General features: G+C 39.7%; 2 protein-coding genes across 2 annotated transcripts in view; one reads left to right on the top strand and one right to left on the bottom strand.

The window, feature by feature from the left end:
- Positions 1–1,755, top strand: part of LOC129712398 (beta-galactosidase-1-like protein 2) — a 40,237-nt gene extending 38,482 nt beyond the window's left edge. Inside the window, exon 19 of the mRNA XM_055660795.1 lies at positions 1,067–1,755. Coding sequence (XP_055516770.1) covers positions 1,067–1,150 — 84 coding nt within the window. The 3' untranslated portion in view covers positions 1,151–1,755. The remainder of the gene's footprint in view (positions 1–1,066) is intronic.
- Positions 1,756–9,070: 7,315 nt separating this feature from the next.
- Positions 9,071–16,720, bottom strand: part of LOC129712396 (galactosylgalactosylxylosylprotein 3-beta-glucuronosyltransferase 1-like) — a 156,181-nt gene continuing 148,531 nt past the window's right edge. The window contains exon 6 of the mRNA XM_055660794.1: positions 9,071–15,053. The gene's annotated coding sequence lies outside the window, so the exon portion shown is untranslated. The remainder of the gene's footprint in view (positions 15,054–16,720) is intronic.

The following is a 16,720-nucleotide window of genomic DNA, read 5'->3' as shown; positions in this document are numbered from 1 at the left end:
CATTTTCTAACCCCATTCCCTAACTCCTCAGATAATTTCAGACCACCTCCTTATATTTTGTTTTCTATGGAACGTTTTTGTTTGGGCAATAAAAAGGCTTTGTGGTTAATTATTAATTACTATTATGGATCATAAATTCATGGTGCAGTTTACTTTGTCTTTTTTTACCTAATGCAGAGAATACTGCGTGCCAGAAGCATTAGCTCAATCGTAGCTTGCTCATTTTTGAGTTAGAAGGTTATTATTTAGTTTTGCAGCCTAGTCTTAAAGAACACAATGTAAACTAATCTTCCTGTATATCCTTGCTCTGCTTTTCATGTTCATTGTTAAACCACATATTTTCAGGTAACAGACACTAGCTGAGCAAGTGAATTTGATGGTCTCTTGGTGACTTGACATACATTGTCTTCAGCCAATCCCACCAAGGACTGATCATTTATTGGTATCTTGTGGGACTTTATTGTGCACATAGTAATGTTGAAACAGAAATGCACTTTGTGGCTATGGTGTAGTTTAGTTTAGAGATAGTTTAGGAAACAGGCCCTTCTACCCACCGAGTCCGCACCAACTAACCATCCCCACACATTAACACACACTCGGGACAATTTACACCAACACCAAGCCAATTAACCTACAAACCTGTACATCTTTGGAATGTGGGAGGAAACCGAAGATCTCGGCGAAAACCCACGCAGGTCACAGGGGGAACGTTCAAATTCCTGTAGTGTTCAGAAGGTTGCAGCATCCAAACAAAGACAAGTAGGAAGGAAGGAGCAGTTTAAAAGTTCAAATTCTCTAGGCCTTTGCTCAATTGTCAGAACCATCAGTCATAGCCAGTAATGGTTGCTGTTGAAAATACACGGCTCCTCCATGTCTTTGGCATTCCTAAGGCAGAGGGAAGGAAGCCAGATGCACAGGATTCTGTTGGACAGAAAATCTAATGTGCTTATTCACTAAGAAGTGATGTGCTTTAATTATTTTCTATTTTTAAAATTGCCATCGCAGCCTATGCTTTCCCCCTCATTTGTATGACTTTCTTACACATTTCCTTTTCTTGTCAAATTAGATTGTAATATTTGAAGAGAGCAAAGCTGGAAAAACAATTGAGTTTATGAATCAGCCTGACCTTGGACAAGCTGAACATGTGTGAAGATAAGAGCAAAGACTTTTTTTAAACTTTCCTATTGACTTTTTACATTCTGGTGAAGGAAAAGCAGCCAGTCGTACTGTGACTAACCAACACTACCTTTTGAATACTGAAATTAAATCATCTTTGAAATGTTTTGGATCAATTGATTTGAAATATAGAATTGTCTATATTTAAAGTTTAAACGTGTTACATTATGGGTAAGTATATAGATGGCCATTTTACATTTCGAAATGTCTCTGCCCACATTTAATTAAGGCATTAACTTGCTTGAAATTAATAAATATTTCATTCACTGAATGAAAGGGTGAAACCCTAAGAACAATAGTATGAGATTTATTCATTTGTGTACAGTATTTAAGAAAATAAATCTATTTAGTATGTTGGGCCTTTTAATTCTCCCAGACGTAATAATTTTACATTTAACTCAATTTTTCATTCACTGGACATGAATTTGTAAACTGGGAAGATTGCACTAAAGATGTGAAGATGTGACATTTATAACTGCAAATTCCATAATGTTCTTAAAATATTGTAACTAATGGAAGATTGTACAATTGAACAAAACCTGGATGTCAAAGAAAATTAAACCTCGCTCTTCCTTTGTCCCTGCTTGTTTGTGTTGTCAATGTTTTGCTGCATTGAGAGGCTGGATATTAACAAATCTTCCAGGACCTCTAAGAGACATGATGCTAAAATAAATGATTTGGGATTCCTAATAAGACACAAGGAACTGCAGATGCTGGTTTACAAAAATGACACAAGGCACGGGTAACTCAGTGGGTCAGGCAGCATTTCAGGGCCCATATCTGAGGTAGAATATGCTGGTGCTGGAGAGGGTTCAGAGAATGATAACCCCCAGGATGATTGGGTTAATATATTGAAATGTTTGAAAGCTCTAGACTTGTACTCGCTGGAGTTTGCGAGGGTGGAGGAGATCTCATTGAAAATTACCGAATAATGGTAAGCCTAGGTAGAGTGGATAGGGAGAGGATTTTTCCAGTAGTGGTAAAGTCTAGAACTAGAGTGTACAGCCTCAGACGAAAAGGATGCACCTTTACAATGGAGAAAACAATGAATTTCTTTAGCCGGAGTGTGGTGAATCTCTGGAATTCATGGCCACAGATGGCGGTGGAGGCCATGTCATTGGGTCTTCTCAAGGCAGAGGTTGATAGGTTCTTGATTAGTAAAGGGTGTCAATGGTTATGGGAAGAAGGCAGGAAAATTGGATTGAGAGAGAAACATAAATCAGCCACGATTGAATGATGGAGCAGACTCGATGGACCAAATGGCCTAGTTCTGCTCCTGTGTTTTATGGAGATCATGGATAGGCAATGTTAAGGGTCCGGTCCAGACTGTTAGCTGTGTAAATGAATAAGTTGTCTCTGTAGATCAGCATTCTTCATAAATTCTGCAGGTAGAACCAAATAAGTTATTAAACTACTTACTTCCTTTGGCAGAAAGGAAGTAAGTAGTTCTCTTCTCGTGGGATGTGTTGTCGGGTTTTGGTTATAAGATGATGTGGGAGGAAACCAGAGCACCTGAGGGAACCCTTGCGATCACAGGGAGAACCTCCAAATTCCACACAGACAGCATTCGACGTCAAGATCAAATGGTGGTGTCTGGAGCTGTGAGACAGCATCTCCACCAGCAGCACCACTGCACTGCCCTTAACTTCCAAAGGTGAAAAGTAAAACCATTGAATAGAATGCAAGTTTATATAATTTAATTTAAAAAATACCTACAGTCAATTCAAGTCAGTTAAAATATTCTGATAACTCAACCCCATATTTTGTTCTTGTGTTTAATCCCAAGTTGTGCACTTCAAAGAGAAGATCCTAAAATCTAGTTTGTCCAACAACTACAAAGATAATGTACATTTTCTTCAGTTTTCTTTTTATTTAGGGTTCTCCTTTGAACTAAAATGACATGATGAGGAATTGTGTGCAATCAACGGTACATTAACATGCAAAACAAAAATTGCATTCCCCACAGAGACGGATAATGTTGCAATCTATGGAGAAAGGAAATCAAATACATTTATTACATAGCAAGAAAGAAAACACATTCTGATGTTCGGACAGCCTTCTCACCATTGAATTTTTACCAAAATGTTTGGGAACTAGCGGTTTTGGCAGCCTGGGTGTGAGGAATGTGTGGGGAAACATTTAGCAGTGACAACTGTGTGATTGGGACATGTGAAAATGTCCCAAGTTGCCATTCAGTGTCTGTATGTGAGCATTTTGAAACTTTAAAAAAAAAAATCTCAATTATACACTCACTTGATTAGATGAAGTCTAGGGTTGTGCCGTTTGCTAATAGAGGTTTTGTGTACAACTAAAACAATTGCTGCATGGATCAAATCTCATCATTTGCAGTTCTCGACACGACAGAATGCTGATGTTCACGAAATCTGCAGCTTTTACGCAGTACTTCAAAAGAAGATTTACAGCTCTAATTTAGCCTCGTCTCCAAAGCCGCATTCTTGCTCTGCCACCTGCTGGTGTTGAAGCCAATGGCAGGATAAGCCTCTGTTTAATTTAGAAAGTTTTCAGCCCTTGCAGAAACATAGAATTATCACAGTAGCAAAAGTCATTTGGCCCATAAAGTCGAAAAATTCCAATGGGGTACTCTCATTAGTCCCATTTTCCCTTTAGACCTGCAAATCTTTTTCAATAATCATTTATGAAATGGAGTCCATTCAGCCTATCAAGTCAAGTCTATACTGGTACTCTGTAAATCCCATTAATACATTCCTCTATTCCTTCCTTGCATGCCCATTAACTCTTATTCTCCTGTTAGTGGAGACAATTTACAATAGCCATTTAACTTGGCCAGGTAGTGCATCTTTTCTAAGCGTTCTGAGCAGCTAAAGGGAACATAAACCCAGGGAGAATGCACTAACTCAACACAGACAGGGGGAGGGGGGGGGGGGGTTCAAGATTGCCTCTGGCTAACTGGAGCTGTAGCCAACACCCTGTCACTGCCATTCAGGAGCCTGCCCAGATCTTATTTGAAAGAATGAGTCAATGGGTTTCCATCGCCTCTTTTGAAGAAGTTTGAGGCCATACAAATTGATTGTGTCAATTCCCCATGTATCTGGAGAGGGCAAATAACACAAGTAAAAACAATAAATGATAGATATTAAGAAATGTAGAATAAATGTAGCATGGATAACTTCAAGCCAGCCTGGCAAAAGTACTCTTAGCTATCCAACCTGTGACTTGGCAAAAATGAGTTATCAGAATCAGAATGTTAGTATGCCGAGAGGGAAAAATTGTTGCACAAGGGGCTTTCTTACAAAGGGAAGTTCACTTACTGGCTTAAAGTTAGAAAAAAATACAACATGAACAACAAATCAAAATGTGAGCACTTGAAGATTTTGCAACAAAATTGATGAAAAGGGGAAAACACTTGGTGATCACAGTGCAAAGGTGTCTTATAGAATTCATCAAATATTGGTTTGAATTTTTGTCAAGGTGAAAATGTCAGGAAATGATTTATTGATTTAAATGAGTGCTGATTTATTGCAGTTAAGAGTCTGGTGTTTGTGGCTCTGAGTTCCCTTGACTGTCATAACCTGTAAAATGCAATGAAGTGTGTGTCTACATAATGTAAATGTGAGCATGTTCTGTACAGATTGTGAATGTGATATATAAATTAAGTGTCATCGTTTAAGATAGCTAGGATATAACCTATATTTTGAGAGTCTGGAAAGGGAAACAAATCTGGAAAAAAACAAACTAGAGATAGCGTGTTATAAATGCCCTTCCCCATTCTCACCTCCTTGAAATCTATTTATCTTTAATTTCTCCCAGTTGTGATGGAAGTTATTCAATTGCAAGTGATGATTTGTTTCTCTGCACAGTTGTTGTCTAACCTGCTGAGGAATTCCAGCATTGTCTGTCTCGAGTTCAGATTTCGAGCATCTGCAGTATTTTGTTTCAGAATGAGTGTTAGAATTGATTTGTGATGAGGGAACGCAGTAGGGGTTAATAAGGCTATATTCACTCGAATTTAGATGGATGAGAGGGGATTTTATAGAAACATATAAAATTCATAAGGGATTGAATAGGCTAGGTGCAGGAAAAATGTTCCCCATGTTGTGGTCACAGTTTAAGAATAAGGGGTAGGCCATTTAGGACTGAGATGAAGAAAATCTCTTTCACCCGGAGAGTTGAGAATCTGTGGAATTCTCTGCCACAGAGGCAGTGGAGGCCAATTCACTGGATGTATTCAAGTGAGAGTTGGATATAGTTCTTGGGGGCTAATGGAATCAAAGGGATATGGGGGAAAAAGCAGGAAATGCGTACTGATTCTGGATGATCAGCCATGATCATATTGAATGGCGGTGCCGGCTCGAAGGGCCAAATGACCTAATCCTGCACCTGCTTTCTATGTTTCCATGGTTGGACTAATTCATGAGACCCATAATATTGTGGCCATGCTCGAGGGGGTAAATCTGAAGAGTCACACAGTCAATTTGTATAGCAGATCCCCAAATTACAACATGGCATTGATAAGGGACCTGCAAATTAAATGGTCTGGGTTCCAGTAATCTGAAAGTAAAATTCAAAATACTGCAGATGCTGTAAATGGGGGGAAAAAACCCCCAGAACATTTGGGGGGTGTTCAGTAAGTCAACAGCACCCGTGAAGGGAGAAACTAGATTTAAGGTTTCAGGTCAATGCTTTTCCATCAGAGGTTTTCATCTCTCTCCACAGATACAGAGTGGTACACGTGGTGAGCTTGATCCTGTATTTTTGTGTTCTTACTTCTGAGCTGACTACAGTCGTCTATTATCTAATTTGATGATAGACACTATGCTGGATTAACTCAGCGGGACAGGCAGCATCTCTGAAGAGAATGAATGGGTAACGTTTCAGGTCGAGCCCCTTCTTCAGACAAAGTCATGGGACACCGAAATGAGAGATGATGTATAGAGATATAGAACAAATGAATGAAAGATCTGCAATAAAGTTACATTTCATTAATTTGTTCTATATGTCTCTACATCATCATTTGTATCTTTTCCCTTTTCCGTGACTTTCAGTCTTAAGAAGGGTCTCAGCCTGAAACGTCACTCATTCCTTCTCTCCAGGGATGCTGCCTGTCCCACTGTTACTCCAGTATCTTGTCTATCTTTGGTTTAAACCAGCATCTGCAGTTCCTACATTACACCATTCCTACACATTTGATGAGGTGGGTGAGTGTGCATAATATGGAGAACTGCAGTCAAGGTGGGCTATCTGGCAAGGATAATGACAGTGCAAGGTTGTATTGGCCCTATTTAGCTCCGTGTAGTTGTAAATTGAGGTTAATTAAATATAAGTATGGTTTCAGGCTAGGCTCTGCTAATGTCAGACCCATGCTTGATAAGGTTAATCACCCAAAACACAATCTGCAACGGGTAAAATATGTATTCCCTGCACCTTTACTTTCGGAGGAGGCTCAAGAAAGCTCACCTGTCCCCCCAGATCCTGTTCAACTTTTACCGCTGTACCATCGAAAGCATCCTGACCACCTGCTTCACGGTATGGTACAGCAGCTGCACCGCAGCTGACAGGAATGCACTGCAACGGGTGGTAAAAACCGCTCAGCACATCATCGGTGCCCCGCTCCCTGCCATGGATGCCCTCCACCGAAAACGGTGTCTGAGACGGGCTGGGAAAATCATCAAGGACCCCTCTCACCCTAACCATGGACTGTTTGCCCTCCTCCCATCAGGGAGGAGCCTCAGGTCTCGCACAAGCAGGCTGAGGAACAGCTTTTTCAACAACACCATTACACTGCTGAACTCGGGGTCCCGACGCTAGCCATCTCTAGACTCTCCCACTTGTATACAGTTATCTGCCTATGTATCAGTTTTAATTCATCCACAATCCACACATTGTTAACCAGTATTTTTTTTAACTTTTATTGTATGCCAACTTTGTATTTTTATTTTTACTTCTACTATCTTGCACTATGACTATGACCAGATGTTAAACTGCATTCCGTTGTACCTATACTTGTATTTGTGCAATGACAATAAAGTTGAATTGAATTGAATTTAATTTAATGCGGTTGTATCTGTGTAAATATGACTTTACTTTAAGTGGCCCTGGGTAAGCAGATAACGGTGGGTGGAGTGGAGTGTTCATGTTGTTTAACTGCAGAGCACTTTACAGTTTTGTATCATGTACCAGATCTCTTGCAAGCTGATAAAGACTGGTGTGAAGCATTGAAACACCGTGAATGGATCCGACTTGGAGACCGAAGTGGCTGTGGATGCTGGAATCTTCAGCAAAACAACAAAGTGCTGGAGGAACTTGAGCAGTATCTGTGGAGCGAAATGGGCTAATTACTTTTCTGTTTGGGACCCTTCTGAAGCATCCCAACCCAAAACCTCCATCGTCTGACCCACTGAGTTTCTAAGCATGGATCAAACCTTCAGATCATTTTGAAATAATCTTCCAGGCAAGTAATCCAGTCTCACAGGCCACATTTCGATCTGATGAGATCAACCCCATAATAACCCACTCTGTGTCACAGACATCAGAATCACCAGATCTAATTGACCTTTACCTGTGGAGCAAGGCATTGGGGAAATGCGATTGGGTCAGAATGGTCCTGGTCAAAAAGTCAGCACTAGCAGGTGTGATGTGCACCTCGACGCATGTGGTATAATTTTTTAGTTTGTCTGCCGTACATATTCTTTATTTCCAAGGTCATCGGCAACAATATTGCGATGAATACATTCCAGCAGGAATCTCCCTTTTTGTCATTCACTGGGAGCCTATTGCTCACACCCACCACTGTGCAGAGACAAGTCCTGTTTAGTTTGGAACAGAATTGTTTTCCGCTCATTTATGACCTTCCCCCCCCCACTCACACCTGATCTGCACTAATGGCAGCTCGAAATGCTTTAGCCAGAAGTCCCTTCATTCCAATGGAGCCCCCAGTTTTGTGAGCCTCTCTTTGTTAGCTGGGGCTCTATGTTTCTGGATTCAGCTTTATTTGCCAATGCCTTTGTACTTGTTATATCAGGTGCCTTCAATCTATATCTAGAAATTTGATTGATAACATAGACTGTACAGTACTGCTGAATGTAGTTGATAGTTGCTGTTCCTCTCACACTTCCTGATGCACAATGTACCGTGTAGTAATAATTAATATTTTCTTGTATCTCATTTTAATCTGCTTTTGTCTGTGCCTTAAATGTCTGATCATGGCTGTAAAAAGAGCAAGGAAAACATGTTGGATAACGTCACTCTAGGGTAATAAACAAATTAGCAAACATTGGGTAAAGGTGCTGATAAATTGGCTCCTATACTTTTCAAATAGTAGCTAGCCCCATCACAGTGTCACTTTACAGTAAAGTACCCACTGTTCCAGTTAGCTCTGTCCCTGCTCTAGTGAACATGATCTTTGTGCTTAAACATACTGCAAAGGCAAATCCAATACATTAGAAATGATGTAGGAATCTTGTTACCACGAAAACAACTGTAAACTGGAAGGCTACTTTTAAACATTCAGCTGATTCCATTAATATAAATACATTTCAAATCAATTGGAAAGAAAGATCTTAGTAGAAGCTATAAATGATGCTATGAGTTCTCCCTTCTGTTTTCTTCAATTGTTTGGATGAAGCACTGAAAGCTTGTTGATTTCCATTATCCGTTGTTAGGTTGTTTTCCAGTGATGTCTCTTTGAAAGTTGCAGGATACGTCAAGTCATGTTTTAACCAGAGTGATGAAGCGATGAAGCAGAAAGGTGAAAAGTTGGCATTTGATTTTGGCCGGGTTACTGTTGCCTCGATCTCTGATTTCTCTATATGACAGTGCAACAGTCAATAACAAAATCATCTCGACCAATGTATTTTCAAGCACAGATTAGAATCACAAGGTAAAATAGTGTCATTCTCCGATTTGCCCTTTTAAAAAAAAAAATCATTAATCAATTTTCTTAAATTATAAATAGAAATAAATTAAACTGGGTAGCAAACAGCACATGTTAGATAATTCTACAGAAAGTATAAAAAGAGAGAATTATTCTCTGTACTAACAGTTCAAAGAGAATAGAAAAGAAAGTGTCATTTCTCAAGTGCTGAGGATTATGTCCAGTAAAATTGTGCTTCACATTTTTGATTTGATACCACAGCACTAACTGTAACAGGTTCTGCTGCTCTAGCTCCTCGGGAGGTGTGTAAACTTCAGTCACTGTAATGTCAAACTCTACCCATGGACACATTCCACTTATGGTACAAGATGTCTTCATTATTAGCAGAATTCATCCGTAGAGCTGGGAGGTCAATGTAATTAATTTCCTGTCATCCACAGCCCCTTCAATCAATGTAAAGCATTTCCAAGATTGTCCTTCAATTGGGATGTTAGAATGCTTCTCCAGGAAGGGGCACCCTGCTGCGCAAAACTGATGACAACAGAGGCTGCTGGCAGCATTGGGACCATCTCTTCTGTTGGCAATGAGGTATCAACTAAGGATGGAAATAAGTGGTTTACATATTTATGCTAAATGTTCATAAAATTGTTTCCTATCAGAAGATGAGGGGAGGAATTTGTGATGAATTTTCTTCAGATTGAGCAACTTGTTCTGGTCGAACTCAAAATATTCTCTTTGAAGGTGAATGCTGCAGCTAAAGCCAGCATTTAGTGATCATCGCTTGTTGCCCTTAGTGACATCAGTCAGAGTCAGCCTTACTCTAAGACTGGGGTCTCGCACAATTCAGGTCTCGTACAGACAGAAGGTTCCCTGTCCATTCTGCAGGATATTTTACAATTAATGTCCTTTGAGGTTTTAATTCTATAATTTCCCCACCACTACCCTCATGGATTTCTGCCCCACACCTATTTCCTTTTGGATTTTCTTAGTAGGATATGACTAAGCAAGAATGTACAGACATTTAAATTGATCAGCTTTAGGAGGGACAAAATTATGTGGAAAATTTACACTCGCTCATCTGTCACCATATGAATTCCTGATCTTCCAATCTACTATGTTGAGGCCCTTTAACTTTTTAAAATATCTGCACATCTTGTAGATGTAACACTATTCTGCACTCTTCTCTTTTGCATTACCTGATGATCTCATGTGTGGTATGATCTGCCTGGGTAACATGCAAGACAGTTTGGATTGTATCTCAATACACATTTATAGTAATAAACCAGTGCCAATACTAATACCATTTTAGATGATTATTGCTGATGGATGGGTATGATTACAAGAGTTGTAGTTGTTTGTCCCCTTAATTAATAAACGTAGTGTTTAAATCTTCATCCTTCCAATTTAATTCAGTTTGAATTTTACTTGCTTTACTGTCTACTGGTGACCTTGAGGAAGAGGGCGGTAGGGGAATGGATTTTTACAGTTGCCATTTTTACAGACAACTTCGTGGAGATCGCAATTCTATTTTTTTTTTTAAATAATAATAATAATAATTCTAAACTTTGTTTTCACTTTTACTTCTCGAAAGTCTAATGAAAAATGTGGCGTGGGAGGACACCAGAACACTGGAGAGCAACCTATGCAGTCACAGGGAGAAAGTGCAAACCCCACAGAGAGCAGCAGAGGTCAGGTTTGAACTTTAGTTATGAGATACTGTGTGGAAACGGGCCGCTGACTAGTGATCCCCGCACATTAACACTATCCTACACATACCAGGGACAATTTATTTACACATACGCCAAGCCAATTAACCTACATGCCTGCATACCTGTGTGGGAGGAAACCGAAGATCTCGGGGAAAACCCAATGCGGTCACGGGAAGAAGAATGTGCAATGGTTCTACCAGCAGCACCGTTGAGAAATGTCTGAGATTTCGGCAATTGGCTAAAAGATTTTGTTAAAACTATCTTATTTGTTATATTGACTGAAGAGCTGAGATGTCTTGATCCTCAGTTATGTGTACTAAAGATTTGTCAGTACTAAAATACCCATACTTTTGATTTTGTGTGCTGTTGAGTTCATGCAGCTGATTATTCTGATCATCTTTACTATAACAGCAGAGCTCAGCAAGTTAGTTTAAATGACTTTGCCTTAATACGAGGATACCCTTATATAGAAGAATATCTTTCAGTTATTGAATTCTGCCAACTAGACATTGGAAGGTTTAGTTCCCACAGGAATTGTGCACTAATATGAATTGTAAATATTTTATCAAAGTCCAGAGATATCGTACAATGGCTTTTTTAAGGGAAATCAGTTTTGCTCTGACGGCCAAAGGCAAAACTAAGACATGTTCATTTCTCTCTGTATTATTGCATGTTTTCTTTCAATGTAACCGGCAGCTGGTATCTAACTACATTCTAAGAGATCCATACTCTATACTCCTAGTGAGGGTTCTGGAATGCCAGAAATACAGCTTGCAAATACAGTGCCAATTGCTATAATCGGTGGTGGAAATTATGTGTGGAAATGATGTGTAATGTGTAGCATTCTGACAGACCCTGTTGGAGGCTCTAGAACGACAATATTGGAATGGAATCAAATCATCCTCTGTGGTCTCAATAGAAGGAAGAACTCAACATAACTTGCTTTGTCGAACAAATGCTTGACATTTTCCTTGGAAACATATCCAACCACGTTAGTTTGGATGGCCTATTTCCACTAATGATACGACTTGCCACAATTCTCCACAGAAGCACTGGTACCTAGAGATGGTGTGGACTTAAGTCAGCACTGGTATTTCTCCAGCTGCTGCATAGCAGTTGTGAAATCCATATGGGGTTAAAATGGAACAGCTTCACAGTGTAATAAAAAGGAACTGCAGATGTTGGTTAATACCAAAGATAGACACGGAATGGTGGAGTGACTCAGCAGGTCTGGCAGCCTCTCTGGAGAAAATGGACAGATGCTATTGCATGTCGGGACCTTTCTTCAGACTGATTGTGGTTGAGAGAGTGGGGGGAAAACTGGAAGCAAAAGAAAAACAGGATAAATCTGGGCTGGCAACAAATAACTTCAGGCAAGGGGGTTCCCTTATAGGCTGTTTGTTGGCTAGAGTGTGAGCCCAAGAGGGATACATTATTGTAAACTGTAGGGCTAGTTATTGGAATTTTAGTGGAGGAAGAGGGGAGCGGGAGTGGGAATGGAGGTGTCTGTAGAAGTTAAACAAAATTGGAGAATTCAATGTTTATTCCATTGGGTTGAAAGCTAACCAAGCAAAATATGAGGTGCTGTTCCTCCAATTGGAGGAGGCCCAGGACAGAAAGGTCAGTATGGGAAGGGGAGTTAAAATGGTTAACAACGGTATTGATGTTAAATTCTCCAATTTTGTGTAACTTCTACAAACACCTCACTCCTTCATTCCCCCCCTCCCTTACTCCCTTTAACCACTAAAAGTCCATTAACCAGCTCCACAGTTCCCAACAATGAATTTCACTTGGGCTCACCCATGTCTCTATCCAAATATCAGTCTATCAGGGGACCTCCTTTGCGAAGATCATCTGTAGCCGGCTCTGATTTGTCTTTTTTGTTTTTCCCTCACTGTTTTTTTCCCATTCTCCTTACTACAATCAGACTGATGAAGTGTCCCAACCCGAAACGTCACCGATCCATTTTCTCCAGAGATGCTGCCTGACTCGCTGAGTTACTCCAGAGTTCTGTGTTTATCTTATGAATTTCCACAGGTTACCCAGATCTCAGGCTGGAGATCTGCACACCGAGCTAGCTGCAGCTTAGACCTGCCACAAACACTGACATCGCTAATGAAGTGAAAGGAAAATATTGGGGAGAAAGATTTTATTATTTAACTAATATGGTCCAAATAATTTTTATTTATTTTTTTTGTGTTGTGTAGATTTTGGTACAGAACGGGCACCTCAGGAAACCAAAATGATATGACGAGATTAACGTTACTCTGTGCATTATTGCTCACATTTTCTGTGGGGCACTTCCTGTACAGTCTATGAAAGTCAAATAACTGCTGACGTTGGAATCTGAAATAACAACAGAAAATGCGGAAAGCAATTAGCGAGTGAGGCAGCATGTGGGGAAAGAGAAATAGTTAGTGCTTCAAGTCGAGATCCTTCAAAACATTCACAGTCACTCTTTCCACAGATACTGCCTGTCATGCTATTGTTTCCAACATTTCTGTTTTTTAATGCTGCATAATTAAATTAAATTAAGTTGCCGAATGAATACACACAAAAACTTTACTGCATGTGACTTAAGTTAACCATCTCATAATCTCTTGAATTAATTTTTGATATCCATCTTGTTGGGCCAGTCCCACTGAATCATGATGTAGTGGCTTAGAATAAGAGTTTCTTGAAGCAGATACTCTGCATTTAATAAGATTGAGAGGGAAAGAGAAGTAAAATGTGGATGTGATGTTAGCTCATGAAAGCTTCGGAATCAGTGAGGAAGGGATGAAAAACAGTTCCTCTCTCGTTGACATCCACCCTTTAATTTCAGCGCGTTACAGAAGTCAGAAGTAACTGAATACAAATTGATCAATGCTGTAACCAGAAGGCATCAGTGGATAAATTAGAGGGTTGTTTTTTGTAGGTGGGACAAATCATTAAATACTAGCCAGTTCCAAATTGGTATAATTTCTCAAGAATTTACCTTTATTTTCGGTTTCTAATTACCTTCCTATTTCTAGATATTTTTTCATAGTTATTAAATCATGGTTTAGACATCTTCCGCATTGTTATTTTGCAAAGAAGGTAATGCATGCTGCAAGCCAAGATTTGAATCATTTTTTCCTAAAGCAAAATATACCCTACAGGTTCCAATCTTATCCGCCCATCAGCATATTCAAAAGATATCATCAAACGTTCCGATTCTGCTAAAAGCTTGTTTTGTGCCATCAACCTACAAAAGATCAGATGCAGTTAACCAAGTCTGGGTCATTTAAAAAAAAACAAAACTAAAAATGGCAAGGAGATCAGTACCCTAAATGAATGGTAAAAATGGGGTGATATCACCCAAGGCGGGGAGCACTTAATAAATAGCTTTGCTTTGGGTATTAGTACAAATGTCACATCCACCAAGTTTAATATTCAGCTTTAAATGGAGCATCTTTGTTGCATTCATTTCAATATTGCACTCCTTGAGGAACTACTTGAGTCACTCATTTTGTTCCTGTGCTCATTTTCTCCTTGGCTAACCAGCACAGAATATCAATACCATCCTGGTTCTTACATGCCTACTAAGAATGCAGTGGTCCTCCGAATACGCAAAGGTTTAAATGTGAAGAAATTTGTGTTTTTTCTCTCAGTAAGGTTCTGGTGACAGATAAGATCCCAAGTCTCAAGGGGGCCCTTGCTAAAAAGGAGATGGACACTACAGTTTGTCAACTTTACACACCTCGTGGAAACTATTGAGTTTGAGTCGACATGGTCTGAATGAAGGTGGAATACAATACGTACACATGTAAGGAATAAACAACCAGTAGCAGGCTCACGAGGTCTGTAAACCAGAACATTCCATTCCTTAAGCATCCTCGGGTAAATGGTAGAAAGGATTTCTTGGAGAAACTCACTCCTACAAGCCAGTCTTCTTCACAGCTTTTCCGTACTTTATGGAAGCCTTTCAAGGTTGATATTTATTTCTGGGTTGGAATTCACACTGAGTGCATGCATTCTCCCGTTCCATGCAACAGAACGCACTGCAACAGAGCCACCTTTACAGGGATGTACTCACACATACAAAGGAATCTAGTTTCCTTGGTCATAAGTCATAGAGCCTTGCCGAATGACATCCTGGATCACAGTCTCGCTTCAACCGGCATTGAGCATTTCTCAGAGATCTCTTCTGTGCTTTATTCAATTGTCCAGTCATATTAGGTACATCATCTGAAATTTTTGCTTTTGCTAAGAATAAACCGCTACCATTATATCCATTGTATGTGTGGTGAAGGAATGGGGCAATCAGGTTTGAGCCAGGTTTAAGGCCAATTCATCTGCAAGAAAATAAAGGCAAATAAGTTGAACGCATTTGATAGTGATTATTGAAGTTCTGTGGTTTAGTTCTGTGATATTTATTGATCTAAGTTCATGTTATAGGGGTAGAATTAGGCCATTCGGCCCATCGAGTCTACTCTGCCATTCAATCATGGCTGATCTCTGCCTCCTAATCCCATTTTCCCGCCTTCTCCTCATAACCCTTGACATCCTTTCGAATCAAGAATTTGTCTATCTCTGCCTTAAATATCTACTGACTTGGCCTCCACAGCCCTCTGTGGTAATCAGTTCCACAGATTAACTACCCCCTGAGTAAGGACATGAATGAAATACATAAAATATTTAATCTCATGACAAAGTTACATATAAAGTTACCAAAATCGTGAACAGCAGGCATTCATTTTGTGCCACTCATTGTGTTTTCCGCAGTGCTACTCATCCATAAACAGTCTCTGTCGACCTATATCAGCATCCAAGCTTATACTGTATAAGAAAGTACGATCTTGAAGCTGAAATATGCCTGTCAATCCTCAAGCTTGCTCTTCCTTTCTTTATTTCTGATCTTGCTTCTCAACACCATTTTGCTGGCCGATCTCAGATCCCTTGATCCTTCTAACATTTCCTGCCCTAAAACATAAGCAACGATAGAATCACCAAAGCCATGTATAAAGAAATTTCTCATCAAATTCTGAAATGGATTAACTACAGAATTATGTTCATTGTTTAATCCTTTAATCTCACTTGGTCAATCATGCATGTATTCATTCCCCTGAACACCTGTTCCATTGGTTCTGACCTCCTCCACACTTCCCTCATTTTGGCAGCTTCTGTAACCTGCTGCTAGCAACCTTAATAGCCTGTTTCTTCAGTCAAAGCATTGTTGAACTTGTCTACTGTATCCCTCTTGAGTTGGGGATACCTTATGATAATTGTGTATGAATGTGGGATAGACTTCCATTTGTTTTGCCATTGTGGCACAGCATCTCCAGTGTTATGTAAATAATATGTATTTAAGAAGGGCTGCAAGGAAAAGTCTGGGAACGATAGACCAGTGAGCCTAACAACTGTTGTAGGCAAGTTACAGGAGAGAATTTTGATGGAAAAGATGCAAATGCGTTTGAATAGACGGGCTGATTAAGGATAGTTAGCATGGTTTTGTACATGGGAGATCATGTCTTACGAATCTGAGTTTTTAGACTCTAAATGTTTGGCCTTACAGACACCACTGGTTTCAATGGCTACACACCATTCGTAATAGAGCCTGCTGATCGAAGCTCTGTATCACAAACATTTCCAGCAAGCCAAGTGTTTGAGGTATTCATTCCTGCCTACTGCTGTGACCAGCATGTGGCTGCCACAGAAAAGAAGAAATATTGTTTCCTGCTAAATAGTTTGTAAAGAGAGATATTGAATTAATTGTGTGTTAGGAAGAGAATTTCAAGATTTTTGCTGCAGTTCAGGAACCAAATGCCACATTGCACGAGTGATTTGCAAATGTTGTTGACGGTACATCATATAAGCGTGGACGCCATTAAACCAGTAGACAATTGTCTGTTATCAATAGTCTCACCATTGGAGTAACTGTACAAAGTTTCTGGTATGGTGGTTCATGAAAAAATAGCCCCATCTCATCTATTAACCAAGATGAAAAGAACAATATTCAGCA

The sequence above is a fragment of the Leucoraja erinacea genome, chromosome 32 (assembly GCF_028641065.1).
Source record: "Leucoraja erinacea ecotype New England chromosome 32, Leri_hhj_1, whole genome shotgun sequence".
In the NCBI taxonomy this organism is placed as follows: Eukaryota; Metazoa; Chordata; class Chondrichthyes; order Rajiformes; family Rajidae; genus Leucoraja; species Leucoraja erinaceus.
This window is presented reverse-complemented; position numbering and strand designations above follow the sequence as displayed.